The 21,651-nt window shown below is 50.7% G+C and overlaps 1 protein-coding gene across 6 annotated transcripts in view; it reads left to right on the top strand.

The window, feature by feature from the left end:
• Positions 1-21,651, top strand: part of RABGAP1 (RAB GTPase activating protein 1) — a 165,154-nt gene that overhangs the window by 140,000 nt on the left and 3,503 nt on the right. For all 6 annotated transcript variants that reach the window (XM_040963469.1, XM_040963468.1, XM_040963470.1 and 3 more), the window contains 6 exons: positions 178-306; positions 13,531-13,623; positions 14,012-14,122; positions 19,270-19,374; positions 20,040-20,123; positions 20,656-20,727. In XM_040963469.1, the coding sequence (XP_040819403.1) occupies positions 178-306; positions 13,531-13,623; positions 14,012-14,122; positions 19,270-19,374; positions 20,040-20,123; positions 20,656-20,727 (594 nt within the window). The remainder of the gene's footprint in view (positions 1-177; positions 307-13,530; positions 13,624-14,011; positions 14,123-19,269; positions 19,375-20,039; positions 20,124-20,655; positions 20,728-21,651) is intronic.

Genomic DNA, 21,651 nt, shown 5'->3' with positions numbered 1-21,651 from the left:
CTGGCAGTGTTTGAGACGTGTTGTGTTGATCTTAGTCTGATCCTGAGCGGCCCCGTGATTTGGTCTCGCCCGTGACCCTGGGTCTGTGCACGAGGCTCTGACAGGAGACTGAGGACACTGGGGTTGCACAGTGCTGCTGGTCCAGCTTCAGAGCAGACTGTGTGTTTCTGCTCTCAGACTTCCAAGGACGATCTGCTGTTGACTGACTTTGAAGGCGCCTTGAAGTTCTTCAGGGTTCAGCTGCCCAAGAGATACCGCTCAGAAGAAAATGCAAAAAAGCTGATGGAATTGGCTTGCAACATGAAGGTAAATCATTTTTGCATTAAATAGATGCTTTCATTCAGCCAGTATCATGTTATGCCTGACAGAACTGCTAACATTTATAATATGCAAGGGATAATACAAGCGAGTTATCTCCTTCTGAAATGTTTGAGACCGTAAGTGTTTTGCATTTTACAATACTTGCATAATGAGGTATTTAGGAGCTAGAGCCACATTCTAAACACAGAATTCACTTTTTTTTTCCAGCAAAAAGGCATTTTATTGGATTTTAAGATTTCTTTTTTTTTAATTTTATTTTTGCTGACTTATTACTGAGTTGATCAGGGTGATCAGGGTCAAGGGCTATAGAAAGGTGAGAGAGATCACCCTTGCCACATTCTCTTTTTTTTCTTCCTCTGTCTTGGGGGGAAGGCGGAAGATAAAGAGAGAAGCCACACGCATCCTCTCAAATGCCCCTGCACCCTGGGATGGAGAACAGCTACCCAATACCACCCCTGGGTCCCCAGTGTAGGGCATGCTATGAGGGTCCTGCTTAAGAGGCTTCGATATTTCAATAGTTCCAAATTACTGCCGACCTCACCTCTCCAGGCATGGTGAAATCTCTCCAGAATCCACTGGTTGACATAATGCACCTTAGTCTCCATTTGCCCAGGGGACTCACTGCCAACACTTGCCTGGGGTAGTTGATCTGTTTGTTCTGTCCTCCGTTATGGTATCAGGTGTCCTCTGCAGACGCCAGTGTACTGCCGTATCTTCCATGTGCACTATATAAGCTGTCCACTGCTCCATCTGAGCCACTGAGGAGGCCTAGCTCTGACACATGCACTCCACGATTAGACCATAGAACATGCAATTCTGGCTGGGGTTCTGAGTCCAGCTGTACAGTTGGGGGTATTCCCAAAGAAACTTTATCTGAGGTGATCCCAGACATGATTCTTGCGCATGTTTGCCATTATAGGGTCTGTCACAGTTGTTGCTCCAATCAGCTTATGCACATGCTGGTGGTTGCAATTGCTGTCTCCAGCCCTGTCTTCTATACAAACCACTGTATGTTGCAGCCCAGCCTGATCCTGTCCACCACACACCTGGCTTTCACATACACTAGTGGGAGTGGCCACCTAGTCAGAGCAACCCACAGTAACCCCCACTGGGCCCGCACCCTGTCCTGGTTCCCATGCTTGGCAATATGTACAGCAGACTGCACATACTCTATATCTGTCCCACATCCCATTCTGCTCTCATACATGTCAATGAGCACTGAAGCCTAGTTCAATCCAGCCAGCCTCACTATCCAGCCCACACACATGCTGCGGGTACCACTCTCTGTCTAGCCATGCCTGCCCTAGTCCTGGCTCTCATGCTCATCAGTCAGAGTGGCAACCCAAGAGAGAAGTTCCCCACTGTTTCCCTACTGGGCCCACTCCCAGATCATGCACTCTCTAGGTGGTTCTGCAGGTTACCTTGACAGAATTTGCCCCCAGTGCCAGCATCTGCCAGCTGATGCTGTGGCAAAGCTCAACCAACCTACACATACTCTGAGTTATGCTTGCACCAGAGTGCAACAGTGTAGGAACAGTCAATCTAGCCTGGCTTTTCCCTGATCCAGCCCACATTAGGCTAATAGGTGTTGTAGCCCTGCCCAGTCTGGTCTGTCCCCATTCTAACTCAAACTCTCCAGTGCGAGTGGTAGTCCAGCAGGGGAGCCCCATGCAGCCCCTCTATCGGCTTTGTCCCCTCACTCCCTCAGTCTCACATGTGCTGGTTGGGCGCTGTGACCCAGTCTGACATGGCCTGCTTCTCCTAGACATTAGCCAGTGGGTGCTATAACCTGGCCCGGTCAGCCTTCAATTCCAACTCACACTGGTGGGAACTACAGCTTGGCCTAGCCCTTCCTGCCCTAATCCTCGTTCTAATGTGTACTGGTATGTGTTGTGACTCAACGCACATTCCATTCTGGTGCCAGCAAGTGAACTGGCCCTGCCTGGTTCACCCCCAACCTGCACCAAATGTATGCCGGTGGGTACCATTCCCTGGCCTGGTCTGGGCTGCTCGCTATTATGCTTCTTACACTCGCCTTCAGGTACTGTGTCCTGACAGAGAAAGTTTCTCATGCTTCCCCATCAGAAACTGTCCCAGTGCCAGATCTCGCACACACCATGTACCATGGGCCAGCCCTACTTAGTCCACTTCCTGCCCTAGCAGGAACAGTGGCCTTTCCTGACCAGCCTTCACCCATTCTGGTTTTTACTGTTGGGTGTTACAGCCTAGCCAAGCCTGGTCCACACCCAGACACAGTTCACACGTGGCTCAGCAGGAACAGAGACTTAGTCTAGCCCATCCTACACCTACCCTAGTTCTCTTGAGCCCCAGGGTCCTGGAGTCTAGCCCAGTCTTGTGCACCTCAGACTCAGCCCACATTGTGCCAAGGGACACTGCAGCCATGCCAAGACTAGACAGCAGCCTCCACTCTGACCTTTGCATTCACCAGTGGGAACCACAACCCAGTCAGGACGTCCCCTTTGCTCCCCAACCCAACCAGGCCTATTCCCAGCCACAAACCTTACACATGCCAGTGGTTGCTCTGATCCAGCTTGACGTAGTCCCTCCCTGTCTTGGCCTTTGCCTTTGGATGCTGTAGCCTGGCCTGACCTCACCTGCTCAGTCTGTTCCCATCCCTGGCTCATGCAGACTAGTAGGTGTGACAGCCTATCCCAGCATTACCTGTGCTCTAGCCTGGTTTGTGCACTTGCTGGTGAGCTAAGGTTTGTTTGGCCCTGCTTGGTCCACCTCTTCCAAAACCAACCCACACGTTAGCCAACAGTTGAAGCTACCTTGCCCAGCTTGCCTGACTCCAAGGCCTGGACCACGTGCTTGCCAGCAGGAGCTGTGACCCACTAGGGACATTTCCCCACTTAACCCACTCCCAGACCCAGATCTCATGCCAGCCAGCGGGTTCTAGCCCTTGCCTGGCATAGTCTGCTCCTCCATGTGGATCTAATATGAGCTGGTGAATGTTGTGGCCCAGCCCTCCCAACACCCTGTTTTAGGATGCACGTGTGGGTGCTATAGCCTGTACCTGCCCAGACCCGTGAGTGTTGGCAGGTTCCATGGTCACACCTAGCGCAGCCCATTACCATTACCATCTTGAGCTAACCAGCAGGACTGTATTTCCACAAGGTTTGGTCCACATATCCCGCACAGAATCTACCCCTGGACCTGGTTTTCTTGTGTGATGACTAGTGTCATGCCCCTGCCTAATACGATCCGTCCACTCTTCTGACACTCAGTCAGATACTGGGATCAGTCCTGCTAGACAGGCCCACAGCCCTAGTTTTTACGTGGACTGGCGTGTGGTGGTCAGCCATGTTCCAAGCTAACAAGCCCATCCCCGGATTCCCATTTAGGCTGCTGCATGAGTCTGACCCATAGAGATCTTCCAGTCTCTCCCTTCCAATCCACCAGGTCTCAGTCCCCTGGTTTACCTGCAAGTTCAGTCTGTCATTGAGTTTCCCTCAGGATTCATTCTTCACCTACACATGGATGTCTCTAGGCAGTAATTCCAGACCCTTTAGAATCCAGAGCTCACCAGCAGGCGGTCAGTAGGTGAAGCCCAGCTCCATTGTCGCTCTGGCTGCCTGCAAACCCAGGACTCTCATACCTCGGAGCAGGCTTACCTGGACTCCGCCTCCAAATTCACTTGTTTTTTCATGTACACTCTGAACATAACCTCAAGAGTTTGTAATGATCGCTGCATTTTACCTGTGACCTGCCATGTGGAATCAGGGTTGGAATATTCTGCATGTGACAGTTCCCCACAAGTTTCAGATTGTGTAGCATTATGGGTTTTATATTTTCACATCATAGATGTGTAATGATAATACTTTTTATTTTGTATGACGTAATTATTACCTTTTTTTTTCTAAAGTGCATTCCGTAGCCTTGCATCTGTAGATCTGTGTCTGTACCCACCGTGTACCATGTCTGTGTACGGTACCTACAGAGCTTTACCCTGGCCTCCTCTATGATTCCATCTTGTATTGTGTGTTTTCTCTCTCTTTTTAAAAATCTAATTTATTTATTTTTATTGGGCAGCCAGATTTGCACAGAGAAGGAGTTCCAGAGAGAAAGATGTTCCATCCTGGTTCACTCCCCAAATGGCCATAATAGCCGGAGCTGCACCAATTCAAACTCAGGAGCCAGGAGCAGCTTCTGGGTTGCCCGTTGGTTAAAGGGTCGCAAAGCACTGGGCCATCCTCTGCTGCTTTCTCAAGCCGTAAGCAGGGACGTGGATGGGAAGTGGAGCAGCGGGATATGAACTGTCACCCATATGGGGTGCTGCACCTGCAGGTGGAGGATTAGCCATTTTAGCCAACACACTGGTCCCTCCCCTTTCAGACCTGGCCTTGCTGTTCTCAGACACAATGAGCGTGTTTACCCCCAGGTCTCCCACTGGCTGAATGCTCTAGGCCTGTTGTCTTCCAGGTGAGAACACAGCTTCTTCATCCAGGCTTGGGCTCCAGTATCAGAGGAGTGTCTCTTACTATGCTGTGTGAGGCGGCACCTCCTTCCCTCCCTTTGCATCCTCTAGTGTTTGCCCTGTCATCTTCCCCCAGTGGAATGGCTCTGCAGCACAGAACTGCCTCCTCCTTGTTTACCGCTGAGTCCTCAGCACCAAGAACGGGACTGCTGTGTAAACAGTGGCTGCGTGGCTGAATACATCTTGTTGTGACCGTACGAAGTGCTTTACAAGGAAAGTTAACATGGGTTTGGCACAGCTTGAGAACAGCTTAACCAGAGATTTTGTCCTTTGGATTTTCATTAGCTTAGAATACTTCAGGAGTATGTATGGACATTACTTCCATAATCCAGATGGGAGGTAGTTGGATGGCTCTTTCTTCCTATACTGTCCATGAGGCAGGCCTGCCACCATTGTGTCTGCACAGCACATGTAGTTTGTATGTGGATGTATAATTCTTTCCAGACCTGGAAAACATCTCATGTTTGGGGCACTTTGGATGACTCCCCCTATTTTTTGCATAATTTTAGGGGAGATGGTAAATTTTTATTGAAATCTACTGACAGCATATGATGCCTACAGACTAACCATAATATAAGACAATGGGATTTTTTTTCTTGACGTCATGGTATAGAATCCTGTGATTCTTTGGCAGCTAAATGCCTGAACCTGCTAAAGATGAGACAACTGTTGAGCAAGTTATTGGCAAAGTGAGCACAATGTTTGGAGCATCCTGATTCCTGCATGAGGTGGCAATACCACAGCTGACTCAGGGTGCACATGGTTAGACAAGGCTTGGGGTCCCACTGAAGCCTCAAAAAGAGGCTTTGTGAAAACTAGCTTTCCCAGTTTGTGATGCCAAGTGTACAAGAAAAACTGGCTCTTCAGCTCATTCAAATTCTGTTCTGTGATGTTTTAATCATTGTAAAATTGCAGTTCAGCTTATCCAGATGTACTTTCTGCTTAAAGGGGGGCATTGGTTGTGCTTTGCCATATATGCCAATCTTGAAGACAGCTGCTTTTGTTGTCATTAAGCATTGTGGTGTTATCTCTGTAGTTTCTTGTAGCTGTAGCCCAGCCGAAGTTGGATGTGGTGTGGCAATATCTGAAATGGCCACAAGGTGGGGTGTTGTTCCCGAAGGTCTTTGTGTTCTGCCTGTGGGTCTTCTGTTTTTCTAGGAACCCTGTTCTGTACCTGTCTGTCTTAATCTAGAATTTAATATCATGTTTTACTGACTTAGCTGTCCATTTAGTTTCTCCCCCTGTGTGTGTCAGTGACCTCAGGTAGATACGCTTCTGATCTCAGACCTGAAGGGAATTCTAGGGGTCCCGAGTGCTCCTCGAGCTCCACGACTCCTTCCTACACTTGAATCTTCGCAGTCGGGAAGAGCGGTGGAGGTGAACACCTGTATTTTCACATTGTTGATTCAATAAATATGACAGAGAAACTATAGAGCAAGTCTGCTATGTGAGGTCAGTTTAGAAAAAGAAATTACGCTATGAAATGTTCATACACCAAACACAAAGACTTAACCGTTTCGGTGTAAGAACCTTGCCTGAAATGGAATGTCTGAGCCGTCACTTCATTGGAATATGTTATTTTAAACATAAGCTGAATGTACCAGACCTTAAACTACCTGTAAGAAAATATATTATCACAACAGCTAGGTAGCACTGTCTCCATATAAATGTTATCTTCACCATTTGCTATTTGGGTAAACACAGAACTCTGGCATTCAGGAATATTTGTCCTAGGAGAACATTTTTGTTCATGAGCTAAATCAACACTATTCCATACTTCATTTGGTGTTTAAATAATTTTTGTAGTTAGTATGCTTTCAGGTTATAATCTGTGTGAGGACAATGACTTTTTGTTTCTTTTTAAAATACTTGTATTTATTTGTTTAAAAGAGTGGGAGTGTTAGTGGAAAGACATTTCACCCACTGATTCATTCTCCAAGTGGCCAGAACTGCCCGTGCTGAGCCTGGAGCTCGGTGCTGAGCCTGGAGCCCCGTGCTGAGCCTGGAGCTCCGTGCTGGTCCCCCCGGGGCAGCACAGTTGAAGTCCTGACCATCTGCTGCTGCCGCCTTGGCACACATTTTATCAAGAAGCTGGATCGGATGGAAAGCAGCCAGAGCTCAGACAGGCACGCCGCAATAGGATGCTGGGGCATTGCCAGCCACTGCTTGGCTCTGCACACCATGGCACCGACCTCACCTCCTTGTTTCCTGATGTGATGCTTAGGTATAAATAGTACCCTCAGATAGGAAGTTCATTCTCAAGGTGACCAAATGAAGTCCCTTTTATAGATGCGCGTACTGAGGTTAGAGAATCAGTGTAACTGCCAAGGGTGTTTGTAATTGACGGAGTAAATGAAGTGTCCTTTTGGTGATGTATAATTCAGTTTTGGTGATACATGATTCAGTTTCTGTATGAAATGCAGCTTCCCTTGTAACTTGATCAGAATGTAATTTTATATATTTTCTCATCCTTACTTTTTAAAAATTATATGAGCAAATTTGCAAGTATATGCCCTCTTTGTAATAACCCTAAATTTTGCCAGTTGCTGTGAGGCAAGCAGTGGGCACTGCTTTCTTATTTTAATGAACTGGCCTTCCTTTATCCATTTGAATCCTTTGCTGCTAATTTTCTTCTTGAATTTTAGAAAAGCACTCTTGATGTTAGGGCTAGAATGCCTTATTCTAACTGGTGATCTTTGAAGGCATGTGAGTGTGAAGCATTTGAATAAGTTAAATAGAAAGGGTTAGAAACAAACCATTGATTTGCCTCAGATGAGTACGTGTGAAGGCGTTGGGGTCTGCAGGGGCCTTGACTGTCGCCCACGGTCCCTCCTGGGTGGCCTCAGGTAGGTTTGGTGCAGCGGGCCGCTAGTGAGGGAGAAAGACGGTGCCTTTAAGTCTGTGCTGCCCGTGCCCCCTGAAACGCCAGCATTTTCGGTCCCGCCCCATTTTGACCTCTGCCCATGTGTCCCAAAGACTTGCCTTAAATCATTTCAAGTCAGAAAGTTTTACAGATTCTCGAATGTGCCAAAACAGTGCTGGGTTCTGAGCACCCTGCAGAGACAAGCAGCCTTGGTTTATGCTCCTCTGCTGGTGTTGCCACTTAGGACTGGATTCTTAACTTCAGACAGTCCTTCACTTGCCAGCATCTCGCTTCGGTCGTCAGTAAAGTGAGGGGTAATGATCCCTGCACGACCAGGTTCTTTTAATCAGTAACTCAAAACACATTCCTCAGCAGGAAGACGGACTTGGGCCTTCCAGTTCATCCTGCTATACAAAGCAGTGTGCATTTGGGGTCCAGATCTCCCCAGCAGTCTACACCACCTCTCACCCAAATGCCTCCCCACTCGGCCGTGTCACCATGCCAAGGGGCCGCTCTTCACCCCTTCAGCAGGCTCTGAAAGTGCTTTGTTAAGCCAAACTTGGAAGTCACTCCCCTTGCAGAGGGCAGCCTGTTGGACGCTCCGCAGGGTTGCATGGTCTTTGAATGCATGGCTTATGGTTTGCCTCACAAGGTCAGAATGTAGTAATTGTGTCTCTTGGTTCAGGACAGGATGTCAGATAGTAACAGCAACAGTAATGAAAGAATAATATCAGCAGGCAGCAGCTACCACTCTAAAAAAAATTCCTCTGTAGCATGCATTTTATGTTGGATCCTCATCCTGGCAGTGGCCACAAGGACTGTCGGACATTCTCTGGGGCCGAGCTGCGGTGAGGCCACCTGCTGTTGGCAACATGGCGACGTCAGGCAGCGGTAGGTAGCGTGTGAGCGTCCGTGTACCCACACACAGAGCCCAGGCTCTCAGCCAGCAGACTGATGCCCGGTGTTGCCCAGGTTGGCAGCTGCTCTTCTTCACGTGTGGGCCTTGACATGCCTGTTCCAGAAGCCAACCAGAAACCAACTTCCTCAGAGCAGATAGCTTCTGTTTTAAGAGAATGCATTATCCACTTCCCCTGAGATTGATGGCAAGTGAGTGATCAAGAAAGAGGTATTTGTGGCTGAACTTCTGTCTCTCATAAAATACCAAACCGACATATACCAAGTATTCTCCATGTCTTTAGTTCAAGGTTTCTTTTCTTAAAAAAGGTTTTATTTGAAAAGCAGATTTTGTAGAGAGAAGAAGAGAGAGAGAGAGATCGATCTTCGATCCACTGGGGTAGCCCCCGGGTGGTGTATGGCCTGAGTTTGGTCAGTCCGATGCCTGCGGCCAGGAGCCTCCTCCAGGTCTTCCACACTGGATACAAGGTCCCCAGGATTTAGGCCACCTGTCACTACCTTCCAAGGCCACAAGCACAGAGCCAGGCTGAACGTGGAGCAGCCGGGGCTTGAACCTGCACACCCATATGGGATGCCAGCACCTCAGGGCAGAGTATTAGTTCTAAGCATCACTCTACCAGCCCCTAGTTCAAGGTTTCTTTACCTGGGGCTACAGATGGCAACAAGAAGCCTGTGAACCCTCCATGTGTAATGTTTGGTTGCTGGGGGAGGGGAGGTAGCCTGCTCTACTCTTGCAAGGGAAGAGCCGTGTCTCTTGGGAGACTTTGTGCCAGTGCTGATGCCAGTGGTGCACCGTTGGCTTTACCCAGGCTACAAGCCTGCTCTTACCCCAGGAATTCGCTAGGACTCTTCCCACCCCTCCCAAAGAACCTTTAAACAGAACAAGGATTGAATTTCAAATTCAGTCTTCAAGGGCAAAAATACCTCTGTGTGCAAAACTTGTCATTTTCAAAACCTTCTGATGGGAGTCAGCTAACAGCGGGTGTGATTCAGAGCCCTGAGGCTGAATCCACAGTTTCCCTTGCTTTCTGACTTCAATCAAAATGGTATTTTTACAAATAAGAGAAAATGAATCTTTGAGGAGTGGGGAATATGTGTCTGTTCATTAAGTATTTTCGTGGGTTTCTTGCATGTATCATTCAAATGTCATAGAGAATGACTTCCTGCCCCAGATAGTTGACTCTTTCCACATCACTAGTAATATGGAGCCAAGAACCTCACACATGGGGCTCACCTCAGGAGGTTAAAAGGAGGACCCTTGTCTTTGGTCTATTCAGCATCTTTTCACCGAGTCCCATTTAGGTTTCAGGCCTTGAGCTGAGCACCGGACACAGGAGTGGGAAGAGGAGCGGTGTCTGGCCTGCGCACAGGCAGGAAGCTCAGCCGTGAAGAAGGCTCCTCAGCAGCTGTTGACTTGGATAGGTGCCCTGGGGTGTTGACCTGCTGCCGTGAGAAGACGGAACTAAAAGACTCAAGTGGGCAGGAGAGGGCGAGTCTGATGAGAACAGGAGTGGTCAGGCTGATGTCAGGGTCCACGTAGCAATTTCCATTCAGGAGGATGGTCAGTTTAGGAACGAGAAGGTCCTTTCCCACCAACTTGGCCAGCGCCTCTAGGTGCTATGCGCTGTGTGCGTGGGCTTGCCTAGCCAGGGAGAACGATGGAAGGCTGGGCGCTTTGGGTAGGGCCTCCAGGGCAGGCTGGGGCTCGGGCTGCTGGTTCTGTGGTGAGCACCCCAGCAATCCACCTGGGTCTCTTTGGAGGTCTGTGCCTCAGAGGCAGCCTGACCCCGTTGGTTCTGCTGTAAGACTCCCCCACTCCAGAGATGGACATCAGCTGGGAACCCATCCAGAGCTGTGATGCATTTTATTTGTATATATATGTGTGAACTTGCTTTTCTTTCTTTAAAGAAAAAAAAAAAAGATTTTTTTAAATCAGAAAGGCAGATTTACAGAGAGAAAGAAATACACAGAGAAGGATCTTGCACTGGTTCACTCCCCAAGGGACCACATCGGCCAGAGCTGAGCCAATCCAAAGCCACGAGCTTCTTCCGGGTCTCCCACGCAGGTGCAGGGTCCCGAAACTTTGGACCATCCTCTACTGCCTTCCTGTAGGCCACAAGCAGGGAGCTAGATGGGAAGTGGAGCAGCTGGGACACACACTGGTACCCATATGGGATCCTGATTCATGCGAAGCAAGGATTTAGCCACTGAGCCATCATACCAGGCCCAACCTTGCTTTTCGGATAAAGACGAGGTATCCTGTCAGCCATGCAGCAAGCTAAGAGCTGGCATGTGTAGATGGCCAGCCCTTCCAGGGGCCCTCAGAGGGAAGCTGTCCGCACCAGTGAGGAGGACTCCACCCTTTTCCGTGAGTCATATTCAGGATAATGCAATACAGAATGAATTGTTTTTGTAATTGGCCTTTGAAGTGTGTGTTCTGGGGGCAAGAGGGGCACTTAATTCCTCCTTGCCCCAGCTTGAGAAGTGAAGTGGAAGAGCCTTGACGATTGGTGAAAATGCTTCGCTGGCTTGATGCTGGGCGCGGCCTGCAGCCACTGCCTGCCCCGCTGACTGTCCAGGGTGCAAAGAACCTTGGCAGGAAGTGTGTGCTGCCCACAGCCTCATTCATCTTCCGTTTCTCTGCTATCGATCTGTTAGATTGTTTATCAGTGTGCTGCTTGCATGGATGTTTTATTAGGTGCTTGTCTGTGGGCCACTTAGGCGCATGCTGACAGAGTGCCCAGCGTTGGTCTGGGTTTGCAGATTGGCCTCTCCACACTGGTGACCTCACGCACGGCTTTCACAGGCACCTTCCTGTGGGCCGCAGCCCACGCGTGTGCTCCCATCGTGGCTCCCCACTCGAGCAGCAGCTCTCCCGCGGAGGCGCCTTGGTGAGCATCCCAGCTAGGACTGGTGCCCTGAGTCCCTGCTGAGGAGCCCCTGCAGGAGCGGGGAGATGGAGGGCTGCAGAGCAGGACGCTCGGGGCTGGTGCCATCGTGTCCAGCAGGCCCAACCCTTGCAGTTCCGTTTTGTCCTCTGTCCAATAGAGCAGTTGGCAGGAGGAGCCTCCACAGCCCCGCCACCAGAGCTCTTGGCCTGCACTTTACTGCCAAGTGTTGGAACTTTTAGGGGGGATCAGCGTAGCTTCGCTGTCATCCCTTAAAATTACACATCTTCTGTTTTATCATTTTTCTCTTATGGCTCATAATTTTAAAAAGTATAAATCAAAAAACACCATAGGGATTGGGTTAGCATTTCGCAGAAGGAACCTACCGAAAGTGTGTCTTGAAGCTGTGCCCTGGTGATGGTTCACTTTGAAGAGGGGGTATGCTAAGCAGGAGAGCCGGGAGAATGACGGGCGGGGGTCCTAGAAGGGCAGAGCGTTGGTCCTACCGAAGAATGAAGGTCACGGAGGTTCACTGAGGTGGATGAAGTGAGAAGGGAGCCACTGGTGACCTTGACAGGGGAACTCTCCAGCAGTGCTCCGTGAAGGCCTGGAGAGTGCAGGAGGCAGAGGCCATGCAGCGGGAGGGTGGGAGACACGGGCGTGTGGTTTGCAGTGTTTGGAACAGAAAGGCTTGAGAGAAACAGGACAGTAGTTTGCTGGGTGGGTGCATATATAAGTGGAATGGTCAGCAGAGCTGCTTCCAGTTTTTTTTTAATAATTTTTATTTGGGGCTGGTGCTGTGCTGCAGCAGGTCCAGCTACTGCCTATATGCAAGTGTCCCGCATGGGCACCAATTCTAGCTCCTAGTCATTCCACTTCCACGCCAGCTCCCTGGAAGCAGGGGATGAAAACTTGCTCTTAATGTCTCTCCTTCTGTAGCTTTGCCCTTATTGGTTAAAAAAAAAAAAATCTTTTAAGCATGTATTTATTTGACAGGCAAAAGCAGCCTTCCATCTGCAGATTCCCTCCCCAGCCAGAGGTGGGTCTGACCAAAGCCTAAAGCCCAGACTCAGGCTGGGTCTGCCCTGTGGGTGGCAGGGACCCAGCACCGGAGCCATCTCCGCCTGAGCAGGCAGACAGAATCTCAGGCGGAGCCAGAATTGGAATGCAACCACTCCGTGTGGGATGCTGGTGTGGCCAGTGGCCTCATAGCTGCCGTGCCAGATGGCCGCGCCGTGAAAGCAGCACAGGAACGGCTGGTGGGGTGGGCAGGAAGTGCGCTGGCTGTGTGAACGGGGCTGTTGGGCCCTTGCAGACTGATTTGGCCACAGTGTGTATAACATCATTATTCCACAGTTAGGTGGCTGTCGGATGAAGGTGATAACAACTCCGTGCAGAGCTGAGCTAAGGTCACAGTAAAGCACTGGCAGTGCCTGCTGCTTTGTTGTTGCTGTGGACGAACAGGCCCAGAACTGAGGGAAGAGGGGCTGTCTGTAGGCTCTCATTTGAGCACTAGTAGTAAAATCCCAACTCACAAACCTGACAATCTAAAAAGCACCTGGACAGGATTGTTACTGGGTTAAAAAAAAAGTGTGGTGGCCCAATATGATGGCTCATAGGCTAAATCCTTGCCTTGAATGTGCTTGGATCCCACATGGCCACTGGTTCATGCACCAGCTGCTCCACTTCCCATCCAGCTCCCTGCCTGTGAAAGCAGAAGAGGACAGCCCAAAGCCTTGGGACCCTGCGTGGGAGACCCAGAAGCCCTGGCTCCTGCTTTGGCTCCACCCATTGCGGTCGCTTGGGGAGTGAACCAGCGGATAAACCCTCTTTCCCTCTGTATCTCCTTCTCTCTGTCAATCTGCTTTTCCAGGGAGAATGAATCAGTCTTTAGAAAAATGTGTGGATCCTGAACTTCCTCTGAAAATAAGAAATAAGACTCCTGCAGTGACCGAGGCCTGAGGGCAGTCTTGGGTCTTCACTGCAGGTGGAGAAGCACCTGCTGCTTTGCTGCTCCTTAATTGATGCTGTTCTTCATCCTACAGATCAGTCAGAAGAAGTTAAAAAAGTATGAGAAAGAGTATCTCACCATGCGGGAACAGCAGGCCCAGCAGGAGGACCCCGTCGAGCGATTTGAGGTGCGTTACTGGGGGCCCAGAGGACAGGCGGAGCTTTCATATCCTTGTAACTCACTTTATTGAATTGTTTCTCAAACCCAGTTCCACTCTTTCTAGCTTCAAGCTTGAGTCTTGAGTTTGAAGTAACCAAGATCTGCCTTGATTCCAACCAGCCACCTGGTTCGTCACAGTTCAGTGGCCTTTGGTCATGGCTCATCAGGTGTAGCTGCTTGGCAAGGTCAAGTGCTTCTCAGTGGAGCTAGGAAGGAAGAAACTGCTGACTGGGAAACATGCCAGAACCGGCCACATCTCTGAATATTTCCGTAGGGCTCAGATATTGATTTTTTGGGGTCTGTCTGTATCTTATTTGTGTGTCTGTAACTGCTTTTTTTTTTTTTTAACTCTCCAGAGGGAGAATAGACGTCTACAAGAAGCTAACATGAGGTTGGAACAGGAAAACGATGACTTGGCCCATGAGCTGGTGACCAGCAAGATTGCGCTGCGCAAGGACCTGGACAACGTAAGTGTGACGGCTCTGCCGGAGACCCGCTGAGACACGGGCTCCTGGCTGGGCCGCAGTCCGTGGGCAGCTGGCCATGTGAGTTCTGGTTACCTCGGGGCTGCCCTCTTAACCTGCCCTCTCGGTAGGACTTCCCTCCTTTCTTTTGAAGAAGATCAGTTCATCATTTAAGTGTTTTTAGCATCATCTGTTGTACACACAGCCCCTTGGATCCTTTCCCAAACATTGGCAGATTGAGAAACTTTTGGCTGATTCTTTTTTTTTTAAGATTTACTTATTTATTTTGATAAAGTTATAGAGAGGGAGAGAGACAAAGACTTTCCATCTAGTGGTTCACTCCCCAGATGTCTGCAGCAGGCAGTGCCAGGCCAGGCTGAAGTCAGGAGCCTCATCTGGGTCTTCCATGCGATGGCAGAGGTCCAGGCACTTGGGCCATCTTGCTCTGCCTTTCCCATGCTGTTCATTAGCAGAGGGTTGGATTGGGAGTAGAGTAGGCAGGTTTCAAACCAGCAACTACATAGGATGCCAGAGTGCCATGCATCAGCATTACCCACTGTGCCTCAGTACCATCCCCTAGCTGATTCTTGTGCTGTAACATCAATAATATCATCTACTCATGATACTCTCCTACCTCCCCTCCTAAGGTAAGGTCTTACACACATTGTGCCTTTTGAGTAGGCACTGCCGCTTGGAATCCGCTCACACCCGTCCTTGGCAGCTGTCATTTCACCAGTAGTTACTACTGGCTGGTGTTCTTTGCTGTCTTAATCTTGAAACTTGAGCGATAACTTTTCTAGCTGAGCAATTTTCCAGTTTCTCTACACTTCTAGGAAGTGTAATCTCTCCTTCATGACTTGGGTTGGGAGTTGGCCATTTGTAAAGAGGGCGGATAGTAACTATTGAAGGCTCTGTACTGGCTGTTACTCGCACAGGCCATTGGTGCAGAATGTAAGCAGTGAGCATGGCTGGATCCCAGCAAACCTTTCTGTATAGACACAGGTGGTGGGCTGGATTGGGCCAATGGATAGTATTTTGTTGACTCCTAGAGTAAATTTCCCTACAGGCTCCTAGTAGCTTTATGATCTTAAAATGTAGCCCTGAGAGTCCTCCAACTTTGCTTTTTTTTTTTCCTAAAAATTGCTTGGTTCTGTAATACTTGACTCAGTTTGACCATTTGTGGGGAGGAAATGTGACCTTCTGGGATTTTTATTTATTTCATTCAATATTAGGAAAGTCTGGGAAGAAGTTGGCATCTAACAGCAGTTGCCTCCCAGGCCATGCACACGTTACCAGTTCTGCCAAAAGTCCTGTGTAGTCTCATTGCTTTTTTTGACTTTAATCTGATGGCGACACTGTTGCATTTCCGTTTCCCTGTGCAGTTCCCTGCTGGTCTCGGGAAGCACAGTGAGTTCTTGTGGCTTTCTGTCCCGTGACCTTGCTGGTGTGCACTGACAACTTCCTGTGTGCTCAGGCATTTCCACACACACGGTCGCCATCACTGATTGAAGAGTTTCACTTCCTTTCTTCGCTTCACTCCAGTCATTGGGACTGTACTTTTATTAAAGGTTTTATTGTTTATTAAATGTTTGTTTGTGATGCAGACCTGTCTGGACCCTGCTTGGGTGTTTGTCTGATGTCGCTGTCAGTCATGCCAGCCTCAGAAAATGAGCTTTCCTCTTAGGATCTTGCCTAGAATTGTTCCGTGATTAAATCTTTAATTCCCTAGTGAAGTGATGCAGGCCTGGGATTTTCTTTGTTGAAAACTATTTGAGAATTCAGTTTTTGGTAGCTAATGAAGTGAAATAAATTTTCTAAGTCTTAATGTCTCTGTTTTTATTGTTTATGTCTCTGAAGTAGTCTATTCATTTCATCTTGTCAAAGGTGTTAGTTTAAAAAGCTTTTTTTTTTGTTTTGTTTTTAAATTGGAAAGCCAGTTATACAGAGAGGAAGATCTTGCATTTGCTGGTTCACTTCCCAAGTGGCCACAATGACCAGAGCCAGTGCAAAACCAGAAGGTTCTTCCAGCAGGTCTCCCATGTGGGTGCAGAGTCCCAAGGCTTTGGGCCGTCCTCGACTGCTTTCCCAGGCCACAGGCAGGGAGCTGGATGGGAAGAGGTCACTGGGATTAGAACTGGTGCCCTTGGGCCTGGCGCGGTGGCGCAAGTGGTTAAAGGTCCTCGCCTTGCACGCCCGGGATCCCATATGGGCGCCGGTTCTAATCCCGGCAGCCCCGCTTCCCTTCCAGCTCCCTGCCTGTGGCCTGGGAAAGCAGTCGAGGACGGCCCAAAGCTTTGGGAACCTGCACCCGCGTGGGAGACCCGGAAGAGGCTCCTGGCTTCGGATCGGCATAGTATCGGCCCGTTGCGCTCACTTGGGGAGTGAATCATCGGACGGAAGATCTTCCTCTCTGTCTCTCCTCTCTGTATATCTGCCTTTCCAATAAAAGAAAATAATAAAAATAAATCTTTAAAAAAAAAAAAAAAGAACTGGTGCCCATATGGGATCCCAGCCCGTGCAAGACTTTAGCTGCTAGGCTACCATGCTGGGCCCAAAATGTATTAGTTTTAAAATGTTATTTCCTTATTCTTTTCATGTTTACAGAGTCTATGGCGATGACCCTTCTTCCATTTCTGTTTTTTGTTGTTGTTGTTGTTGTTGTTATTAATTAATCCATCTAGCTAGAAGTTTATCAGATGTGTTTATCTTTTCAAAAGCCAGCTTTTGGCTTCATTGATTTCTTTTTTAATTGTGCTTTTTATGATTTCCTTCTACTTTTCTTTGGGCTTAATTTGTTCCTTTGCTGGCTTCATAAAGAGGAAACTTAAGTAATTGATTTTGGTCCTTTCTTCTTTCCCAAATGAAATACTTAAGTCTTTAGGTCTCCCTATTTCAGCCTCGTCTTGCGTGTTTAATGTGCTGTGTTTCATTTGCGCTCAGGGTGTTTTCCGGCCTCTGTTAGTGAGGTAGCGATGTGCTGCCTTGGGATGCCTTACTCCTGTGCCCTGGAAGGTTTTCTCTTTAATTCTGCTGTGTTCTAAGACTGTACTTTTTTGGTTTCAGCCCTTTAGGAGTCTGTTGGTGCTTGCTATGGCTCACCATATGGTCTGGGTGAGTGTTGCACATGCAGTGGAAAGGTTGTGCCCTTGGCAGTGGCTGCAATGTGCCGAGGCAGTCAGGTCACGCGGGCCAGCTGCAGTTCTGATCTGCCACTTTGTGCACACAGTGCAAGCCTGCGTCTGGTTCGCGTGTGTCTGCATTTCCTTCCAGTTACGCAGCATCTTGTTTCCCATAACGGGAGTGCGCCTTCGCAGCGACGCGGCCCCCTCCCTCCTTGTTGGTCCTGATGCTCGTTCGAGCTGTCTTCCTGGTACTGTCCATCCCGGCGTGGTACTGCCTGGCAGGTGTTATCCTGTCCTGTGCTTTTTATCTGGGTTAGAGAAAAATCTGCATTCTGCTTTTCATAGGCAGTTTGGTTCCTCCTGTGCTCCTTGAGTTAACTAGTGTCTTCCTAGTTTCCTGTCCCCAGTGGCTTACTAGCCCTTGCCCGGTTCCTGCTGCTCAGGGCTCTGCCTATCTGCCAGCGGCCTCGGCCTCTGTTGCCCTCGAGCTTGTCCTGCGTGGCTCGACTCCAGCCAAACGCCCGTGGTAGCAGGACTCTTCTGGCTCAGTGATTTCTTTTTTTTAAGCTCAGGAGCCACAGTTTTGCATTTATTGTTTTCCTCGTCTAAACATATGTTGACATAGGTTGTGTCAGTTTTCTTTCCAGAGGGCAGATAGATCTGCTCACTCCCCATGGGACCGGGTACAGGTCTGATGTCGCTCCTTGTCCCCACATGTTCCCCCACTCTTTTCTTTCTTTTTGGAAGATTTGTTTGAAAGGCTGTTACAGACAGGAAGAGGCTCTTCCCTCCGCTGGCTCGCTCCCTGAATAACCACAGCGGCCCTGGCTGGGCCAGATTGTGACCATGCACAACTTGTGGGTCTTCTGCTTATGTGCATGTGCCCAAACACGTGGGCCATGTTGCACTGCCTTCCCTGGCACATGAACAGGAGGCTGGACCAAGCTGCTGCCCTTCAGGGTGCTGGCACTGCAAGTGGCAGCTTAACCTGTGCCACTGCGCAGGCCCTGGATGTCCTCTCATCTGCTTATGTCAGTGGAGTGACTCTAGCCAGCCTGGGGACGTTGGTGAGCCCTGGTGGGTCAGTCCAGCAGCCCCTGCCCCTTCCTGCTGGCAGGCTGTGGAGAACCAGCTTTGCAAGCTGGCCTGCCGTCAGGTTACAGTCCTCAGCTCCCGCATCGGGAACCCGAATTGTGCATGTTTGGGGAGATCACTTTCCCACCTGACCACCTTGTAAATGGAGAGCAGGGCCGCCTTAGAAGGCTCAGGTCACCAGTGTTGGCATGTGTCGTCGTCGTCTGCCACAGTGGCATTGTCGGGCAAGGGGGAGTGTGCAGGCTGGCTGCAGAGGGGCCCGGACGACACCCCAGAATCCCAGCAAGACGGGCAGCTTCTCCCCCAGTGAAGCAGCCTCTGCTCTCCAACAGAATCTCATTTCTCTTCCTGTTTGATTCTCTTCATTTCCCTTTCAATGCCTTGGGTTGCAGCTAGAGATAAGCTGTTGTCCAGGGCAGACAGGCCTAAGTAGGATTGCATTGTGTGGATGCTCAGTAGGCCCTAACTGATGGCCATCGGTGTCCTGTCGGGCCAGGTAGCCAGCACACGAGGGCTGCTGTGGGAGGCCCCAGGCTCAGCTCCCACCCAGGGCAGTGGGACGTCACACACGCCTCTCGTTTCAGGGAAAGCCCTGTCTACTGCCGGGGGCGGCTGTGTGTTAGACACAGGTTATTAACCCATTCACAGCGATGCCCACGGCTTTCCATTTCTGTCAGCTCTATTCCTGGGCGCTGTGCTGGAAGCACTCCGTGGCCTGTCCCCCACGTAAGGGGGGTCAGGGCACGTGGTCAGAGATAGGAAGGCCGAGCCTCTCTCCACCACCCTCCACGCCCGGCTTCATGGCACTACAGGCATGCCCTTGCCCCAGCAGCATCACAACACCCCCAGCGCTTACGAGGGACTGCGCTGGCTCGTTAGAGGTGTGGGACTTGTTCCCTCTGGTTTGGTGACGGCATGTTGTCACTGCTGCAGGCTGAAGAAAAGGCCGACGCGCTGAATAAGGAGCTGCTGATGACCAAGCAGAAGCTGATTGACGCGGAAGAGGAGAAGAGACGGCTGGAAGATGAGTCTGCTCAGGTGAAGAGGCGCGCTTGTTCCTCTCCCGCTGTTCTGCCGTCGGGAGAGGCTGCAGAGTTGGGGTTCCTCTGGTGGCTTGCTCTTGGCACTGGGGCATCCAGAGATGCTTGGCTGCAGTTTCTCTGCAGTGGCCTTTTCAGTTCATCCTGTGAAGCCTGGTGGTGCTTCATCAGGAAAGGCACGGAGGACACAGTGGGCCCATCCTCACTGGGGTCGGGGCGTCCCGCGTATCCGTGCCGAGGGACCCTGCCACCCCGTGGAGCACCTGCTGGCAGAGACCACTTCACCCTGCTCCGATCTGGGGAAGCTGAGGCAGCCCTGCTAGCACAGGAAGCTTGCCCTGGACCAAGGCCCGCCCCTGTGCAGGGTGGTAATGCCCCCAGTGGAGGCGGCCTGGTGGGCGAGGGGGACAGGGCGCTTCGTGCACACAGCGAGGCGCTGGAGGAGCCCCCGTGCTCCGCCTCCGCTCTGCAGTGGGCCCAGCAGGGGAGAACCTGCACGCCAGCTCCTCCCCAGGGCAGTCCTGGAAGGAAGGCAGCATGCGGGGAGGGCAGTGAGGGCCCGTGCACAAAGCAGACCCTTGTCAACAGCCAGCCCACTGAGCGGCGCGTGGCAGAGCTGCCTTCCTCCCCGAAAACAGCCACTGTGCTTTGTCATTTGTTCAGTTGAAAGAAATGTGCCGCCGGGAACTCGACAAGGCGGAATCTGAGATTAGAAAAAACAGCTCCATCATCGGTGACTACAAGCAGGTGAGCCTTGGTTCCCGGGTCGGGCAGTGCCACCGCCGGCCCCGGCGCTGCAGCCCTCCTGCTGCCCCCGGCCCTTCTCTGGCTCTCAGCCATGACCCGGAGAGGTGCTCCGAGTCTAGGGGTGCCACTGGGGGGGAACAGGAGACCCTGTTGTTGAGGACCTGGTGGGGGCCCAGCACCCAGCAGGTGCTTCCCTGAAACCCACATCCTTTCCATGCCACAAGCGTGGACTGCCGCTTCTCCCCCTGGCTGGTGGGCATCTCGGAAGCCTGAGTGAGTCGGCCCTGCCACTCCTCCCCAAGCTCATGCTGGGCAGTGAGCTTGCCAAGTGCTGAGAAACCACTGGCCCTGAGGGTGGCACCTGCAGGCTCCTGCACAGCCGGAGAGCCCGCTGTGCATCCGGGAACTTCACAGCAGCCCATCTGCCCTTGTTCGTCCCGCCTCACCTTCAGCGGCTGCTCCAGCACAGAGCCCTGGTCAAGCACGTGGTAACCTGCCTTAGCACCTTGTGGTTTTATGTTTTCTTCTTCAGATTTGTTCACAGTTGAGTGAAAGATTGGAGAAGCAGCAGACAGCTAATAAAGTAGAAATTGAGAAAATTCGGGTAAGTCTTTCTTTACCAGGTGCGTTTTATATCCTCTCGCTCACTTGCTGGCTGTATTTGCTGCAGCCAGTGCGGGCAGGACACTTGGATTCCGAGGGGAGAGAACCAGCAACACGTGAACTGTCCCAGGGTCTGCGTCCGCTCTGCGCCAGCTCTGGGAGAGCGGATGAGGCTGCAGGAGCCACGGGGGCCGGCGCCCCGAGGCTGGCGAGCGGCAGGACTTTGCTCTCCGGGTGATGTTGCCAGTGCGGGGTGGGGGTTATAACTTGCTTTCTTTCTTTAAGCTTTACCTGTGTTCGAATATTTGTCAAGCTTTATTTACTAAGATGAATAGTTTTCCTAGAAAAAAATTAGAGGATTTAGTAACCTCTTAACAACTCATTGGACAGGAACCTGGGACTCATGACCGTGACACTGTCCACACCCCGAGTGTAGGCGAACCATGTCTGTCTTTACTGCAAAGCACTAATGGGCCGCCATTCAGCCTAATGGTTAGGACAGCTGCGTTCCACATCTGCCACCTTCTCTGGCTGCTTCTACTGACGCTGGCCAGAAAGGCCAGGGACGGCTCCACCAGTGGCTTGTGTCACCAGGGGGTGACTGCAGGCTGCTCCCACTTCCTGCCTGCTGCCTGGCTGGCCCCATAGGAGCGCCCAGGAGCAGAGCCCTGGCGATGCAGTGTGTGCCCTTCGGGGGGCGGAACGGACCAGGGCTCCTGGCTCAGCCGCCCGGCACCTGCTTGCCAGCTTCCCATCCTTGCAGCTCTGCTGGCCTGGACCTCCCGCTGCACGCCTTGGATATTTCTCAGCAGAAATAATGCTCAGTTTGAAAAAGAAAATGATTCTGGTTTCTTTTTTTTTAATTGACACAAAGAAACTGTACCCACTTAGTGGGGTACCATGCCATGTTTTGTTACATCTGAAT

Source organism: Ochotona curzoniae, unplaced genomic scaffold (genome assembly GCF_017591425.1).
Source record: "Ochotona curzoniae isolate NIBS_2020 unplaced genomic scaffold, NIBS_Ocur_1.0 scaffold_3208, whole genome shotgun sequence".
Taxonomy (NCBI): Eukaryota; Metazoa; Chordata; class Mammalia; order Lagomorpha; family Ochotonidae; genus Ochotona; species Ochotona curzoniae.
Note: the sequence above shows the minus strand (reverse complement) of the source record. Positions and strands in the feature narration are given on the sequence as shown.